The 19,277-nt window shown below is 42.2% G+C and overlaps 1 protein-coding gene across 6 annotated transcripts in view; it reads right to left on the reverse strand.

Annotated features, from left to right (window-relative positions):
* Window positions 1-19,277, reverse strand: part of PIP5K1B (phosphatidylinositol-4-phosphate 5-kinase type 1 beta) — a 299,006-nt gene that overhangs the window by 85,029 nt on the left and 194,700 nt on the right. For all 6 annotated transcript variants that reach the window (XM_072838944.1, XM_072838954.1, XM_072838961.1 and 3 more), the window contains 3 exons: window positions 3,658-3,869; window positions 2,231-2,314; window positions 2,058-2,106 (listed from right to left, as the gene is read on the reverse strand). In XM_072838944.1, the coding sequence (XP_072695045.1) occupies window positions 2,058-2,106; window positions 2,231-2,314; window positions 3,658-3,869 (345 nt within the window). The remainder of the gene's footprint in view (window positions 1-2,057; window positions 2,107-2,230; window positions 2,315-3,657; window positions 3,870-19,277) is intronic.

Here is a 19,277-nt window from a genome sequence, read left to right on the forward strand (position 1 = left end):
AAATAAAAAAAAGTTCTGAAATTTCACTTTTATTATTTTTTAAAAATTGTATTTATTTGACAGAGAAAGAGAGAAGGAGGGAGGGAGAGAACAAGAGTGAGCCTGAGCATAAGCTGGGGGAGCAGCAGGCAGAGGGAGAAGCAGGCGCCCCACTGAGCTGGATGTGGGACTCGATTCCAGGATCCTGGGATCACAACTTGAGCTGAAGGCAGACATTTAACTGACTGAGCCACCCAGAGGCCCTGAAAATTTAAGTTTAGATGGTATAAACCGCCTGCTCTGAGTTTGGAAGAAGCAGCCCACATTGGACCAAAGGTCTGGAGACCTGTTTCTGGTGTTAGTTCTAACTTTAATAAGCAGTGTGATCCAGGAAGAAGACAGTGTCATGGTGTCTCCATCTTTTTTTTTTTTTTTTTTCATCTGTGAAATAGGGTGTTACGGGAGGCATAGGTAATTCTATCATCAGCATGTTATGAAGGACGCTGTATAGAGGAAGCCTCTTTGGCCAAGGTATAAGGGTCTTCTAGACCATCAGAGATGCTGTAGATATGGTGGGAATCTCCTGCTGGTTTGACATGCAGCTCCTGTCTGAAGTGGACACGTACAACAAGCATAGTAGTTTAGAAATATAGTGCAAGACGAGTAAGACTCAGATCTTGCTTTCCCTGAGAAGTTGGACCGTGTTTCTCTTTGATATGAAGAAACATCCATTAAATAAGAGGCATGCTAGCAGACAAACAAAAATGAATTTACTGCTTACCATCCCACAAATAAATGATGCTCTTAAAAAAAGATCCCACCAAAAATGGAAGGTGTGTTTTAACTAGACAAAGGTAGGGGCCTCTGAGCAGCATCTGATCGGTTAAGAACTGGGTCATTCACATCAGAAATCTTAGAGTAACAAGGAATTAGAGTTGTCTCGGAAACAGAAGGGGAAGGGTGTTCACTGTCTCTCTTCTATGCTGAACATATTATGCAGGCTCTACTTTTGTCAGCTGGAAGGGGAAAAAAAATGAACCCACCATCTTGGCCTTGAAATAGAAGGAATCTTTGATCTGAATAATAAGCCTACATTTAATTCTTAGAAACAAATTTGTGGACCTGTTGTTTACAAGTGCATTCTGACAAAGCCCATTCCTTAGCCTGTGGACAAAATGCAGATCTTTCGTGCTGAAAGGTTATTACCAGTCTTCCACAGAACTGAGGAAGTGGGTGTTCTTTCCAATAAAGGAAAAAGAATGGTATCTATAATTTATCTTCTTTCAGAGGAAAGCCTCTGCTAACATCTTTTAAAAAATGTGTGAGCACATCTTTGCCCGATATATTCTTTGAAAGTGTCACTTCGGGTTATTAACTGAGGGAGGCCAAGGCCAGTAAATGTTCTGTCAGCAGCAAAAAGTTCAAATCTAACATCGGGAGAGGAGAGAGCATGTGTGTACGTGTTTTGAAAGAGAGTAGGGAGGGGGAGGGGAGGCTATTGCTTGATCACTGTTTTCCTTTGTTATGTAATTCTGGGTCCAACAGACATCTTCACGCCAGTCTAGTCTCAGTTGTGTATGCATCCATAACAACTCGTAAGTTTTCACTTGTGATGTCTTTATTGTGTTGAACACTAAAGTGCATTGTTTTATTTAATCCCTATGTCAGCCCTTTGGGGCAGGTCCTGGGTGCTATCACTATGTCTCTGGTACAGATGGGAAACCAGGCCAAGAGAGGCCAGATCACAAGTAATGTGTCTAGATCACGTGGTTAGCAGAGTGGTGAAGGCAGGGTTCAATTCAAATCCAGGGCCGTGGACCACTCAAGTCAGGTTCAGACCACCCCACAGTTCGGTCTTGTGAGAAACTCATTTCACCTGTCCTCCTGATTCTCCCAGCACCTACGCAAAGAGTATCCCCCTTTTTCTTAGCATCCTCTCCTCTTATAAGTGGGTCCTTCAGATTTCACACAGATAAAATGCCATCGTTTTGTCTGCTGACATGACTTCCTAGATACACCCTGAACTCTCAGAAATCACAAAAATAGATCGTTTAACAAGGAACAGGGGAATCACATACCCCATCATAGACAAGGGCTTTCCAGGAATGTTCTAGCTTCTTCATTAACCTAAATGTAAATAGATAGAAAAATAAAAATGAAAATGTAAAATCACTCCCATATGATGGAATTTCAGAATCTTTTGTGGATTAATTTTTGAAATCATGAAAGGCTGCTTCCTCAAATTTCTTACCTATAGGACTGCAGAATGTCAATAATGCCCATAAATAAAAGTAATTTCTCTCCCTTATGGCTTTTAGCTGGAATGCCTCCCATTCTGTTGATAGAGCAAGAGAGAAAATATTTTACAATGTATTATAATGGGAAGTTAAAATCGTATCTGATAAATATACTATAAATAAAAATGGACAACTTTAAGAATTCTGGCCCTCCCCCCCTCCTTTTTTTTTTTTTTTGCCTCGGGTAAAGTCTTCCTGGGAATCCAAAATGATATACTTCCCACACAGGAGAATGAAACCATAGCTGTCAACTCAGGACAGCTGGATGGGAAGAATCCAAACAAAAAATTATTCCTATTTTAAAACCACAAGCAAGAATTTTTCAAGTATTTTGAAATACTGCTTTTTAAAAAATGCAACACTTTTATCTGTTTACTGTGAGGTTATATGTATTTTTAAAAGAACCCATTCCTATAATGCAAAGGACCACTATTCGCATTTGGTACACCTTTCCAGCGCAAATATGTGTGTATATGTATTTACTAGTCCATAAAAGCAATTATTTAAGTTAGCATGTTTTAGAACTTGAAGTTTTCATTTGCTAAATGATGTACTTTTCCTCATATTCAATGCTAATGTGTTTTTTAATGGCTGCGTAATAGTTCACCATACTGATATAGAATAATTTATTTAATCGATTATTGGACATTTAGATGGATTTACTGGCAAGGAGTTTTTAAAAGTTTGATATGTATGGATTTCCTTTATAAAAGTGAAATATGCCTGTGATTTAGTCATTGTCAGAGACTCCTAGAAGGCAATCACTTATGGCCAACGAAAATGAGGCCTTTCGTTCAGTCTCCCGTACAGCTGGTAAATGCACGTGACAGTCAACCGTTTCAATAATTTTCTTTGGTTGTAATTATTTCTCTTAGTCAATATGCACTTTATATATGCAAACTAATCATACAGTTACTGAGCACATCTGGCTGAGGCAAGGGATCACATCTGCCAGGGTGTAGGACCTAGAACAACAGAATCTTCTTATGCAGATAAGAAGCTCTGAATTGTGAATGTAATTCCTGTCACGTGTTTGCTTAAATACATGTTTATTCAGATTCAAAGTATATTCTTCCTGTTGTGGTCGACGTTTTGCATATGGAGTAAATGGGGGTAAAAACATTTTCAGCCATTGTTCAAAAATGGAGCCATTTGAAAAAAGAAACCATGTGGGTGAAAGAATGGTAGTAACTCGAAGAACTCCCACTCATCTAGTTATCTGCAGATGAATAGAAATGAAGGCTGCTTAATCCATTTTAGCATCAGGTAGGAATCTGTTCTCAAAGAGCCACCATGAAGGGAACATGATTGCATTTCATTACCCACTCATGTGGGCTGCCATCACCAGGAGGAGGGTGGGCATGTGGGTGGCCACACTTACGTGTCCGGGTTCTCTGTGATGATCCCATCTCCAGATTTCCCTGGACCCTGGATGGATTCCATTGCTGTGGAATAGAGGACCTTCTGCATCCCAGAGCGCTTAGCATCAGGCACATTTTGTGAATTCTCCTCTTCTTTCTCTTTGAGGGTATGGTCTAAGATGTGGATTCCCAGCAAAAGGCTATAGTCCATGATTTTGAAACTTTCCAGCACCTGAGTGAGAAAAAGAACCAGAAGGTTGGTCAACTGGAGCAGCTCAATGTCTCATCTGCAGAGAATCAGAAAGCTCTAGATGTGCAGACGCACAGCTTCTGCATCCCTCCCAGGGGATGGCTGGTAGAGGAGAAATCAAAATAAAAACATTTGGGTTATTATCAGGTCATATTCAGTAAGGATTATAACAAAGGCTCCAGGATGATATTTTTATGCAAATCTAAAGCAAGCACATCTTTTCTTAACCCTCCATGAAATGTTTCACTCATAACATTTATTGAACACTTCCCACATGCCAGGCTCTAAGTAGGTCACTCAGATTCACAACCCTCACAACTCTTTGACTGAGGTACTATTATTGTCTCTATTTTACAGATGAACAAACTGAAACAGAGGGAGATAAAGTACTTTGCTCAATGTCATTATAAGTGGCATTGTTGGGATGTGAACCCGGGCAGTCAACCCCAGAGGCCAGGCTCGTAGACAGAAGAGCACAGACAGCAACAACTATGCACTTGTAACCTCCTCAGCATGAGGAGTCAGCCCAGAATGTTTCTGTCTGGATTCCATTCTCCAAGTCTTAACCTTGCTGGAGTTCAGGGGTCTCCTTTGGAAAGCTTGTCTTTCAGAGTTGCCATTCGGTTCCCTGTATAAGTGTTTCTAAGAAGTTATGATCTCAACAGACAACGGGACTTAATGCTTAGTTACCCACTCAGCGAACAGTGGGGAAGAGAAGGAATTAAAAGTAGCCGGTTGCAGCCAGAGGAAGGAGGGAGAGATGCTCTGACAGGAAAACAGCAGGAGAGGAAGTCAAGGGGGAGAAGCGGTCAACAAGGCTTCGGGGGAGGAGGAGTACTCAGGAGTGCATGAAAATGGGGTGTCATCCTCTACCATAAAGTTCTTCTCTCCAACAGATTTTCTAATGCCTGGCATTTCTCACACAAAGCTGCTTGGGAAATCAAAACAGCCCGGTAATTAAGATGAGCCTGCAATGGCAGAACAGTTGTCTCTAAATCAACATGATAATCTGTCACCATACCCTAGTTAGGAAATGTCTCTGAGGAGCAGAGTCTATAGATAATTGTTTAACCAGGGACTGAATACCCAGACTTCCTTAGGCTTCTCATTCTCTGAGACCAACTGCTTGCTTATTTATTTGTCTTTAAAATTTTTTAAAGATTTTATTTATTTATTCATGAGAGAGTCACAGAGAGAGAGGCAGAGACATAGGCAGAGGGAGAAGTAGGCTCCTTGTGGGGAGCCTGATGCGGACTTGATCCCAGGACTCTGGATCATGACCTGAGCCCAAGGCAGACGTTCAACCACTGAGCCACCCAGGTGTCTCTGTCTTTAAATTTTTAAAATTTAAATTCAATTTAATTAGTAGTGTATTATTACTTTCAGGGGAGTCCAACTGCTTTTTTTTTTTTTAAGATTTTATTTATTCATGAGAGATACACAGAGAGAAGCAGAGATACAGGCAGAGGGAGAAGCAGGCTCCCTGTGGGGAGCCGGATGTGGGATTCGATCCCAGGACCCGGGATCATGACCTCAGCAGAAGGCAGATGCTCAACTGAGACACCCAGGTGTCCCTCACTGCTTTTTGATCACATATTTATGATATAGCAAACAGAGATTGGGCCTGAGGGTTCACATACCTGTGACTGCCACTTGATGGATACTGTCTGATGGGGGGAAGGGGTTGTGAACTATGGCCTAGGTGGCCTTCCAGAAATATGGTCATCCCTGGGTCTCATGCATCTTTGCCATCAGTGAGGACAAATGGAAGGGGACTGCCCATGAGTATCAATTACTCAGAGTATCAATTGGTCATCTTTCAGTTTACTAAATTAATTACTTGGAGAAAAGAGGCAAGCAAAAGCTGAGAGTAGAATCTGATTACTTGAGAGGATTAGGCCATGGAACTTTCTAACCCAAGAGATCAGAAAGAGGCCCGATAGCAATGTGGACCTAGCTTCCCGAAGCTAAGAAGAAGTGGAGGCAAGACTGAAGTAACAGGGAAGTCTGGCAGGAGAAGCTCCACATCACTGACCCAACACTTGGGCATCAGACCCCACTGGCTGGTTCTCCAGGGAGGTTTGTCAGTGCCTTAGCCTTCTATGAAGCCACAAGGTCCCATGGGAAACAAGCCAGTTTTGCCTCACGGTTGCCAAGGACCCCGACCTCTTCAGGAGAAACACTGACAGACACTGGACATGCTTTGCAGGTAGACACAAGAGTAGAAGGGCCTTGGCCTTTGTAATTCCCAACCATCCTGCAAGGGTAGCTTGGGAACAGTGGCCGCTCAGATGGCATCATGAACCCTGCACCGTGATCATCACCTGAGATGCCAGTTTTCCGAGCTTGTGTGTCCCTTCTTTTTGTAATTAAAAAAAAAAAGATTTTATTTATTCTATAAGAGACAGAGAGAGAGGTAGAGACACAGGCAGAGGGAGATGCAGGCTCCCTGCAGGGAGCCCCGTGGGGGATTCGATTCCAGGACCCTGGGATCACGACCTGAGCCAAAGGCAGACACTTAATCGACTGAGCCACCCAGGCGTTCCCCATTCTTAAAGACGCTCTGGGGTCATGACATAAAGGATAAAGAGCACGGACTCTGTAACCTAGGCAGGATTCATCACCTCCCTGTGCCCATTTCCTCCTCTGCAGAGGGCTGACAATTACATTATATAGCGCATAGGGTGCTTATAAAAATTCAGCATGGCAATGCAGATCTAGTGCCTGGAAAAATTCTCGAGAAAATGCGCAACTCCTTGCTAGCCATCCTCATCCTAATTATAAGTCATGGTGACTCATCGCTCACACTAGCGCGAGAGAGGCTACAGAAGTCGTCTTGAAGTAAACACCCTTGAAGTCATACTTCTGACAACAAAATGCACAAAAAGCCAGAAAAATATGACTGCATTTTCAGCCTGTTTACCAGCACCCTTTTGGGTCCCTTTAAAAGTTTTGGGTTGAGTGTCAACAGGAAAAGGTCAGCTGGCAGCATCACAGTTCTGGTGGATGGGGTATAAAATGAGAGCCTTAAGATCTGGGCAAACAGTCCCATGTTCAATGAGCAAAAAACCCACAGCCTCATGCCCTGCACAGCCCAGTAGTCCCCTCAAAGCAGTAAATTGGCTTCAAAAGAGAATTCTAACCAGACATGGTGACAATACTGTGCATGTTCCTACCAGACATCCAAGGTGGTTTAAAGCGAGATGTGGGGAAAAAAAATGGAAAGGTCCTCCTGACAACATCACCTTTCCTTCTTTCTCCTTTGCAAAAAAGCATCCACAAGTGAGTTGTGCTTGTTAAAACGCTTTCTCCATGAAAAATTTTTCCTTATATTTTCAATGCCCTATTCAACCTGAACCGTTGGGTTTGTACTTACAGTCTCTTCTCTTGCCTAAGGATAGGCCAGAGAGAACATGTGTTATTTTATAAGCGATACAAAGTCAGGCTGGGTCCAATTTTAACTCCCAATGCTATCCCTGATACTTTCAGTGGCCAAATATTTGTCCTGGCTTATTTAGAAAAGCAAGCCTCAAGAGAGAATCGATGATGAAAAAGCTACACATACATTTTTAAAAGAGGATCATTTTCTCTGTACTCGTCAACTGGATTGTCAGAGTCCCTGAAGGATCCTGAGTTGTCTTTAGGAGGCCAGGCTCCTACTTTCAGAGTGAAAAGCTTAAAAAAGATAAATTCTTTTCCCACTGTGTGGGAAGCTGACCATGACAGTCAGATTTTGGGTTAGGTAAAGTCAGTATCCATAAAAAAAATGTTAAAGAAAAAGATAAGTATATAAGCATATATTTTGAGTCAAATTCAAAAACTTCTGTAATGAAAAACTCTGGGAACAGATTCTAATCACGTGCTCTGTAGATCTGCATCAATTAGGAACAAAATAGTTGTTATTCATATCCTCCTGGTTCCTTAATTAAAGGAATCAAATATATCTGCCAAAATCTTAGCACGTGTGAGGCTTGAGAGTGTGCAACATTCTGCAACATGACAGACACCCATCAATCTAGTCTGTCACTTAGGCATGAAAACATTTTCTTCCAGAATGTTTGCCTGACCTGGCTGTTGCTGGTGGATTCTGTTGCCGTGTGTTTGCCATGCAAAATGGAGGTCACGACGCAAATACGTGCTTTTCCATTTAGCTCAGGCCACATTTTACTTTCCCACTTTTAAGTATTTTTTTTTTTAAAGATTTTACTTATTTATTCATGAGAGACACAGAGACAAAAGGCAGAGGGCAGACTCCGTGCGGGGAGCCCGATGTAGGACTTGATCCTGGACCGGGGATCATGACCTGAGTCAAAGGTCGATGCTCAACCACTGAGCCACGCAGGTGCCCCTACTTCCCCACTTGTAAAAAGAAGAAAGCAGGAATGATTCACAGACACGTGTAAGATTGACAGTAAGGTGGCATGCCCCAATGGTATTGTAGCATTTATTGTCAAAGCCAGATTTCTTTTTCCCCCTTCCCTCTCAAGGATGATTTTAAGAGTAATAATACTGGAAGACAGTTTAAGAAAAAAAAGGCAATGTTGGGAGTATCTGGTACGTTATCCTGAGGACATGATCAAAACTATTCTTGAGAAAAGAATCTTATTCAGTTTTTTTTTTTTGTTTGTTTATTTGAGAGAGAGCGAGCGAGCAACAGTGAGCACAAGCAGGGGAGGGGGTGGTGGTGTGGAGGGAGGGGCCAAGGGAGAGGGAGAAGCAGACTCCCAGCTGAGCAGGGAGTCTGACTTAAGGCTCCATTCCAGGACCCAGGGATCATGACCTGAGCCAAAGACAGACCCTTAACCTTCTGAGCCAGCCAGGCACCTTGTTTTTGTTTTGTTTTTCCCGCTAGGTTCTTTTGGCCGGTGATATGTTGGGAATGCTCTTATTCACATGGTTTCTATACACCTGGTGACCCAATGTGGGAAATATCCTAACTCAGTATGACAGGCAGTGCTGTCCTCTCTCCATGGTCACAGGTCACCAAGAGTGCCTGGTCCCCCTCCCCTCTTCCTTCTCTTCCACCTTCTGTGTCATACACTCACTGCACCTGGTTTTCTGCCCTGAGGAACAGGAGCAGCTGTGCGGTGGCTGAGGCTCTGCGCTCTGGGGCCTGGTGGTCTGGTTTGACACCTATGTGTCCCTGGGTAAAGTACAGAGCTGTTCTGGACCTTGTTCTCTCATCTGTAAACCAGAGCTAATGGGAACTCTGACCCTGCAGGGTTATCATGCAGACTGTGTTAATCCACATCAAGTCTTAGCATTCAATAAATGCTGGCTACTACTGTTACTGTCACTCTGTCACCTGTAGACTCATCCCTGCTGACTGCACCCCCTGGAATCCCCGCTGCCCTCAGCCCTTGTTCCCTGCCTTCCTATTTGTCTTTCCCTGCCTTTCCTTTGGTGAACATCTTTGCTCTCTCTCAACATTTTCCCCTCCCTACTTTTCAGCAATGACATTCCTTTATTCTTTTTGTGGGAGGAAACAACTGAGCATCTGGTCTGTCCCAGGCACCATGGAAGTTGCTAGAATTTCAGGGGCAAGTAGAATAGACAATATCATCCTCAAAATTATACAAGCCTCGGGGATCCCTGGGTGGCTCGGCGGTTTAGCGCCTGCCTTTGGCCCAGGGCGTGATCCTGGAGTTCCGGGATGGAGACCCACATCGGGCTCCCTGCATGGAGCCTGCTTCTCCCTCCTCCTGTGTCTCCATCCCTCTCTCTCTCTAGGTCTATCATAAATAAATAAATCTTTAAAAAAAATTATACAAGCCTCAACTACAGATTGGAATAAGGCTCAGAAGCAGAAAGTCAGGGTGCTGTGCAGAAACTTCACACGAGAGGTAGCTATTTTTGACAGAGAAGTATTTCTATAGTCTGGATAAGAGATAGCACTTAGAGGCTCCATACAAATTTTAGTATTATTTGTTCCAGTTTGTGACCTGCATAGCAAAATCCATCTTGAAAAAGAAGAACAAAGCTGGAAGTATCATAATTCCACATTTCAAGATATACTACAAAGGTATAGTAATCAAAACAGGATGGTACTGGCATGAAAATAGATCAATGGATACAACAGAGCCCAGTGTAAACCCACCCTTATGTGGTCAATTCATCTATGATAAGGGAAACAAGAATTTACAATGGGGGAAAAGACAGTCTCTTCAATAAACTGAAAATGTATCAAAGGCCTAGACATGAGACTGGAAACCATAAAAATCCTAAAGAAAGCACAGGTGGTAATCTCTCTAACATCTTCCACACCAACATTTTTCTAGGTATGTCTCCTAAGGCAAGAGGAGCAAAAGCAAGATTCAACTACTGGGACTGCATCAAAATAAAAAGCTTTTGGGGATGCCTGGGTGGCTCAGTGGTTGAGTCTCTGTTTTCAGCTTGGGTCATGATCCTGGGATCCAGTCATGTATTGAGGTCTCTGTAGGGAGCCTGCTTCTCCCTCTGCCTATGTCTCTGCCTCTCTCTCTCTGCGTCTCTCATGAATAAATAAATAAGATCCTAAAAAAATAAAAATAAAAACTTTTGCACAGCAAGGGAAACCATCAACAAAACAAAAAAGCAACCTACTGAATGGGAGAAGATGTTTATAAGTGACATATCCACTAAGGGGTTAGTATCCAAAATATAGGAACTTATACCACACCAAAAAACTCCACAAAATTCTAACTAAAAAAATGGCCAGAGAACCTGAATAGACTATTTTCCAAAGAAGATATACAATCAACAGACACATGAAAATATGCTCATCATCAGGGAAATGCAAATCAAAACCACAATGAGGTATCATCTCACACCTGTCAGAATGGCTACAGCAAAAAAGACAAGAAATAACAAGTATTTGGGGAGGATGTGGAGAAAAGCAAACCCTCTTGCATTGTTGGTGGGAATGTAAATTGGTGTAGCCACTGAGGACAAAAGTTCCTCAAAACACTAAAAATAGAAATACCTTATGATCCAATAATTCCACTACTGGGTATTTACCAAAAGGAAACAAAAACACTAATTTAAAGAGATATATGGATTCCTATGTTTATTGCAGCATTATTTGTAATAGCCAAGATGTGGAAGCAACTCAAGTGTCCATTAAGAGATGAAGGGATAAGAAAGAGGCATATACATACATACCAAGTAGAATATTATGCAGCCATAATAAAGGATGAGATCATGCCATTTGCAAAAACACAGATGGACCTAGCAAGTATTATGCTAAAATGAATTAAATCAGAGAAAGATACCATATGGTATCATTCATATGTGGAATCTAAAAAAAAAAAAAAGAAGAATAAACAAACAAAAGAGAACTGATGGCTGCTGAAGGGGTGTGGGGATGGGCAAAATGGGTGACAGGGAATGGGAGATAGAGGCTCCCAGTTAAGAGAATGACCAAGTCATGGGGATAAAAGGCACAGCATAGGGAAGAGAGTCAAAGGTTTGTGATAGTGCTGCATGGGGACACATGGTAGCTATGCTTGTGGTGAACATGACAGGATGTTTAAACTCATCTAATCACTAGGTTGTACACCTGAAACTAATTTAACATTGTGTGCCAACTATACTCAAAAATATTTAAAAAAAGAGAGATGATACATGAACGTGGATGGCAGTGGGAGGGAGAAGTGGAAAAAAAAATATGTGAGCATCCTTTAGTGAGTAGATTCCAGCTATTATCTCTCTACAGACAGTTCCTAAATTTTTTTCTTTAGGCTGAACTCATTCCTCAGCTCCAGCCCCGTTGTACTTCCATGGGCTTCTGAACATTCCTAAATTCTATGCAACTGTCATGCTGTAACCCTAAACATTTATTTTCCTCCAAAGCAGTTCTTTTCCCCTTAATCTTTTTTTTTAAAGATTGTAATTATTTATTCATGAGAGCCACAGAGAGAGAGAGAGGCAGAGATGCAGGGAGAGGGAGAAGCAGGCTCCATGCAGGGAGCCCGATGTGGGACTCGATCCTGGGTCTCCAGGGTCACGCCCTGGGCCGAAGGCAGGCGCTAAACCACTGAGCCACCCAGGCTGCCCCTTTTCCCTTTCTTAAAATTCGAAATCAGTCTGATGTGGATTTCAGACTTCCTGACTCCTTTTCCTTCCATTAAGCTGCTTAATCCTGCAGCTTCTATAATTGGAAGATTCTTTCGTGCTAATGCTTTAATTTCCACTTCTCTTTTTCCCACCTTCCCATATATTCTGGATCCCCTTGCTTGACCAGGTTACATCACGCCCCTAGCTCAAAGCCTTCAGCCTCTCAGCACTGCTCAGGTGACACTGAGCAAAGGTCTTTGCTACTGTGACTTCAGACAAGATCTGCCGGTTACTTAACATCTGTCTAAAGACACCTTCCAGGCTGTATATCCCTTAGTTACCTGTAAATGTGTCCCAAAAGTAACTGTCTTTTAAAATCTTTTTAGTTTTTCAAAGCTTATCTCAACTTTTCTATATGAAAACTATACTCATGATCTGCATAAAACATTGAAAATACATCTCCCCTCTGAAAATTGAGGCACAGGATCAGCGTCCCTCTATGGAGTAGGACTGGGTTGTGTCTGTATTTTTCCTATCATACACACCAGAATGTTCTGTGTACCAAAGGCTTGTTACGCTTTGTGTTCCCTGCTGTGCACTCTGATCATAGCAGAAATGTGCATTTTTTTATATTGCTGTCCATGTGCGCAAGCAAATGAAAACCAAAATATTCAGCAGCAAAGAATGTAGAGTGCTACATCTTCTATCTCAAATATAAGAACTCAATGCTGCATTTCAAGATCATAACGCTTGTGAAAAATCTTCAGCACTCAAAGAATTTACTGTGATTACATGCTCTGTATCATCAGAAGAATAAAGATAATAGTGTTTTCAAGCCTACCCACACCAGAGGTATTTATAAAAACCATGTCAAGGGCAAAAAATCAAGCTGTTCTTTACAGAGACTTTTTATTTACTGATTAGTAGGCACACAACTAAATGGTAGATACAGGGTAAGCTTATTTTGCTATATAAACTAGGTTGAACTTAGAGTCTAGTGAGAATATCACTTTTTTAGGATGCCTTTGCAAAGAGAGGGTGTCACAGGTGAGGTCACCTTCAAGGACTATTAAGTCATCTAAGAGCACTTGGCGTTGGCTCTAAGATGGATGCTCTGCTCTGAAACATAGCTCAGGGCCTGCTTAGCTTTCCTGCCTCTCTCTCCACATTTCCAATCTGTAAGGGATGTGAAGTTAAGCTGGTATGAGATTGAGAAAGGATAATACTGGATAAGTCCAAAAGACCTTCTGAAAAACAGCCACATTTAAAAATTGGCACTCAGCACCGAAAGATATTAAGGGTGGCAAAGACAATGCAACTCGGGATGCCTGGGTGGCTCAGTGGTTGAGCATCTGCCGTTGGCTCAGATCATAATCTCAGGGTCATGGGATGGAGCCCCACATTGGGCTCCCCACGGGGACCCTGCTTCTCCCTCTGCCTGTGTCTCTGCCTCTCTGTGTGTCTCTCATGAATAGATAAATCTTTAAAAAAAAAAATCCCTGAGTTTTTTCTGCTGGCCTATAGTGTAGTCCTTGAGTAAAGGATAAAATGACAGGCAAAAACAGTTGTGTTAATTCAACAATAAAAGACAATTCAATCCTGATGCCTTTATGCAGGGAGACATTCCTGAACACACGGGTAAAATGAATCCAAGGGTCTGTCTTTCCACCCAAAGTAGGCTCCTTAGAGTATATATAGCTCCTGAATTACCTGTATGTACAAGTCAGTTAAAGCTGAATACTGCCTTTTAAATTTAATTTAATTTCCTCAATAAAGCTCGGAATGTTCCTTGCTAACATAATAAAAAGAAAAAATAGACTGTGACAAGCCATACAATTTTGGTTGGTAAAGCAGACGGAAATAAATATTCAATTCTTAGCCTGGTTATGGCAATAATGTGTTTTTCACTGTGTCTAATGCAGTGATTTAGAAGGCTAGACTGTGCTGGATTAACCTGTGCCACCACTTTTTGTGCTCACTCAAAAAGTTTACAGTAATCAAAGTGTATCTTATAGGCATTAGAAATAGCCATCTACTACTTCAACAGATTATATGTGACTATACATATGTAATTATATATATATGTACAGTCATATATATATATATACACACACACATCAACTTCTATATTGGGGGAGTTTTGGATTTTTTCTTATACTTTTTTTAAAATAAATATTTTATTTATTTGAGAGAGAGGGAGGGAGGGAGAGAGAGAGCGAGAGAGAGCGCACAAGCAGGGGAAGTAGCAGAGGGAGAGGGAGAAGCAGGCTCCCTGCTCAGCAGGGAGCCTGATGTACTCGATCCCAGGACCCCGAGATCATGACCTGAGCTGAAGGCAGATGCTTAAACCATTGAGTCACCCAGGCGCCCCACTTTATAGATAACTTTGTTTCTACCAACAAAGATTTCTTAATAAAAGATTTTGTAAGCACATTTAAAAGTAATGTATTCAGGCGCCTGGGTGGCTCAGTCAGTTAAGTGTCTGCTCGTTAACTAAGTTAACGAGCCCAGGACAAGTGTATCTTGTCTCTATGTGTCACCAAGTGATGGAAACTTTAGCATCTCCAATAGGGTTTACCCAAAAACATGGAGTAGTAAAAGAGAGCCAGTTTACACCAGACAGACATGACAGAGAGTTCAGCTTTGAGTAAGAATATTTAAATTGAGAGGTGACTAAACTAGAAAAGATGGGAAGATTTTTAATTTATAAGCCAATATTTGGGGAGGTGGAATCTAGTGAACAAGATTAGTAGAAAATTAAGAAACTCTATTTTCCCCCACACATCTTAATGTAGACAAGGAAATCTGCAACCTGGAATCATGGCTTTTGCTGTTCCTTGAAAATTAAGTTCTTGCTATTTTCTCCCCCTGAAATTTCTCATAATCTAGAAAGAAGATGGGTAGCTCTTTCAGAAAGAGGACTGAGGATGTCTAATCTCCACCTCCCAAGGACGCACATCGTCTGAAGCCAGATTAGCAGGTGCTTGAGAGCTCAGCCAGTGTGGTGCTGGCACCCAGCACTATGTGTTTTTGGAACAGCTGGAGCTGGTTGAAGGTAGACAAAGGGGCAGTTTATGAATGAGGTTTTCTTGTGGAGAAATGAAGCGAGGAAGTTGACAAGACATGGACTCTAGGCAGGCTCACATTCAGGTCAGACAAGGATATTTTACATAAAAATCAGGTTTTCACTTCCCTGCATCACTAAGAGCTATGGACAACTGACACATCCAGTGGACAACTTACCCCTTTTTAAATGCTTTCTGTGTGTGTGTGTGCGTGTGTGTGTTTAGAAAAGTGCACAGATGTGTCCCTTTTAAACAAAAAGTTGAAATGTAATACATAAATTCATTAATAACAGATTGTTCTTGGCCATCTTACTCTCCCAGGCTGAAATTTCCCTGGGGTGAACTTGCTACGTCACCATACAGAAGGGCAAAATTTCAAGGGAGAGAAAGTGAGGGGAGAAGAGTTATACTTGCCTGATCAAAGCACTACATTTAAAAATGTCTTTGAAGGAAGAACACTGGTGACATCAAAGGAATATTGACTTGCAGGAGCCCGATAAAAAGTGTTGACTGATACAAGGATGAAGAGCTATTTATGTGAACCAAAGCCTCTCATCTCAGAAGCCAGTGTGTGCTGATCTTTTCGGGAAGAACTAGAACTAGTACGTGGCCCAGGAAGTACCTTGCCTTTCACAGGACGGTCCCGCAGACCCCTTTCCTGCAGCAGCATGGAGACTCAGCACTGGATGTCAGATGAATAAAATAAAGCCCTGTTAAAATCAAACGGGTTTTCCCCTTCAAAAGTGTTTCCAGTTGCCAGAGTTGAAAGCTTCTGGGAGGAAGACAAGATCACGTTTGACAGGTGCACAGCAAGCTGGGAAACCTGCCACAGATTGTTCTGAATAGTTTCCTAAACTTTGTAACATTTTCCCAGAGCCAGGAAACTCTCAAACTCTCAAACTCCTTCAAACTCTGCAACTCAGTTTGTCACCAGATTCCAGAAGTTTCTTTCTCTCTTTTTAAAGATTTTATTTATTCATGAGAGACATAGAGAGGCAGAGACACAGTTGAAATGTAATACATAATTACATTATGGGAGAAGCAGTGGGGAGAAGCAGGCTCCCTGCAGGGAGCCCGATGTGGGACTTGATCCCAGGACCCCAGGATCATGACCTGAGCCAAAGGCAGACGCTCAGCCACCGAGCTACCCAGGTACCCTAGAAGTTTCTCCTAGGCTATAGAGCCTCAACTCCCTTTCATAAGCTACTAGGGTTTGCTGTCCTGTCTCCTTTGGTTTGGGTGTTGACAAGACTGCTCTATTTCACAGGATCATCCATGTGACTGACACACTGGCATCTACAACTGGATCCCCACTGGCCAAACTCACAGCCTTTCCAGAGCCATCTTCAAAGGCAGAGCTGCCACCATCATACCCTCCTGAGGCCACTTCCCCTTCCTGCTGCAGCTCTCTTCTCTGGTTTCCCAGGACTCCCAGTGGGGAGGAGATAGCCCTTAGGGGACACTTCCTTCTTTCTCCTGCCTCCCCTCAGATATTTTGTAAATCCTTCTGTTTGGGAACCTCCACAGATCTTACCTCTAGATTTCTGGTCAACCACAAAATCAAAGGCAGGTTGGTTCTTTTCACACCAAAGCAGAAAACCCTAATATATCAGACATAGCATCATTCCATTTCATAAGCTCAAGGACTTCAGCTTCCATTAAGTTCAACTGTTGTACATTTCTATGTGTGACAAGCTACTTAAAATGAAAGCTGGTTAGACACAGAACCACCACCACCACACCTCAGGGAATACTTGAGTTGTCTAACTTTAGGTGATCTTTTAGGAGGAAAAGGAAGAGGAGTTTGCCCAGGGCCAAGGAAGACATTTTCAGCCACCCACTTCCATTCTCTATGTAGAAATTCTCTCACAACGTTCCATTTGGTTTGAAGTGAGGGTTAAAACAAATGCTGGTTTGATAATCCTGTCACCTCTGTGGTTGATGAGAATTCTTGAAAGCCGCTCACATAGGAGCCAAGAGCACATCTCGGGCCTCATCTCCCTCCCACAACATGTGAAAAACAATCTTTGAAAAACAGTCAACTCCACCATGACCATCACATTTCTCAGAACATAGTTTTGCTTTTAAGTTGATAGTATTTCACACGTACGCCAGTTGGTAACAGTTGGGAAGTGTTAATGGGCTTGTTTACACTTTTCATTAAACTTTTAAAATTGTTTGGGTTACTGATTTTATTTTGTGTTCCTCAGTCATTGGTACTGTTTTCCTCTCTCTTGCCTCATCCAAATCCAGTTCTCTACTTTGATAGAATCCTTTCTCCTATAGTACCTTCTCCACCAGCTCCTAGTCAGAGTGGGAAAACCAGTCACTGGGCACTTTCAGCCCATTTTGTTTGAATCCGTATTGGTACTTAATGTTTTCATTCCAGCAGTTTTTTAATCTAGACTACAGACTACTTACAGAGAACACACTGGTAGGGGAGCCTGCATTTATAGTCAGAGACACCTGATCCAACATGTGAGCTCTGGGGACCTGGGAGTTGTCACCTGTCCCGAGTCTCTGCTTCTTTATCTTGGAAAGGAAATCATGCCACTCACATCACAGGGCCATTCTGAGGATTGATGAATGCCCACCTGTAATGTCAAGCACTGTTCTGGCTCAGAGCAAGTCCACAATAAATGTCAACTGACCCAACATAGAGACACAATGAGCCTTGAGAATGTGTCTTTATACTGTCCAGGAAATCATGTGATAAGTATTGTACTGTGTATGTCTATTTTGTGATTATATATTATGTATGATGTGTTCTAAATGCTAAGCTACTTTGGTATTTACAGGTTCTATCTAAGATGGAACCCTGCCTCCACCAGAAACTGGAAAGTCTGGTTTTGCAAAGTACTGAGAGTTACTTGTCTGGCTCAACTTGAAGTATCCCCGAGTTGGTAGAAGGTCAAGAACACAGAAAAATATTTTGACTTCTGTAGCCTCCCTGAAACTCTTGTCCTGACACATTGCCCCTTCTCTTCCTGCTTGCCATCACCCACCTGCACCAGTGCTGAACGGCAGCCACCAGCAAGTGCCTAGACAAACGTCAGCCCCCTTGCAGGATTGATGAACAGCTGAGTCACAGGCTTAAATAGGGACACCAGGCACCATTACACTGTTATTTCTAGAACTTTCCCTAAAGACTAATGTTGACCTAAGTGCTACAGTTCCTATTCTCCTGGGGAGTGGAATTTAGTAGGCTCACAAGGTTAAATGTTAACCACATACCTGAGTAATTAAAAAATAATTTAGAAATATCAATGGCTATAATGTAGACTTAGATGAAGTCCTATGAGCATTCAGTCTCCTAGAAAGGCTTAGGACTAGAAACACATGGCCAAGTCCTGTACCTTAGGCCTCTCCTTCAGAACCCCTATCGATTGCATTAAGTCCTATGAACACATGATCAGTCATTCAACTTAACTCTTAAGTTTTTCTGTTTCATTTGTCACCGAAATCCTATATTCCCCCCAAATCCTTCCCTATTGGGTATATCTTTTGCTTCACTGGAACATATACTCAAGTCATTTTTATTTTTTATTTTTTTATTTTTTAAAGATTTTATTTATTTATTCATGATAGACATAGAGAGAGAGAGAGAGAGAGAGGCAGAGACACAGGCAGAGAGAGAAGCAGGCTCCATGCCGGGAGCCCGACGCGGGACTCGATCCCGGGACTCCAGGATCGCGCCCTGGGCCAAGGGCAGGCACTAAACCGCTGAGCCACCCAGGGATCCCCTCAAGTCATTTTTAAACAAGAGACTTAAATACACATCTGTCAGAAGAGCTAAAACAAAAAATACCAACGACAGCAAAAGCCAGTGAGGATGAAAAGAAATTAGATCACTCAACCTGCTGCTGGTGGGAATGTAAAGTTGTACAGCCCCTCTGGAAAAGAGTATGGCAGCTCCTTACGAGACCGAATTTCTACCAAAGAAATGCATTATGCTTACATAAAAACTTGCAGGCAAATGTTCATAGCCTTATTTGTAACAGTCAAACACTAGAGAAAAAAAGCCACATGTTTTCCAGCAGATGAACAGTTCAACAGTGGCATATCTGTACCACGACATCTCATGCAGCAATAATAAGGGGCAAGTACTGATGTGTTCATTAACTTGGATGGACCACAAGTGCATCATGCAGAGTGAAGAAAGCCAATCTCAGAACAAAGCCTGTCTCACTTCATTTATATGGCATTCTTTTTTTAAAAAAAGATTTTATTTATTTATTCATGAGAGACACACACAGAGAGGCAGAGACATAGGCAGAGGGAATAGCAGGCT

The sequence above is a fragment of the Canis lupus genome, chromosome 1, assembly GCF_048164855.1.
Source record: "Canis lupus baileyi chromosome 1, mCanLup2.hap1, whole genome shotgun sequence".
In the NCBI taxonomy this organism is placed as follows: Eukaryota; Metazoa; Chordata; class Mammalia; order Carnivora; family Canidae; genus Canis; species Canis lupus.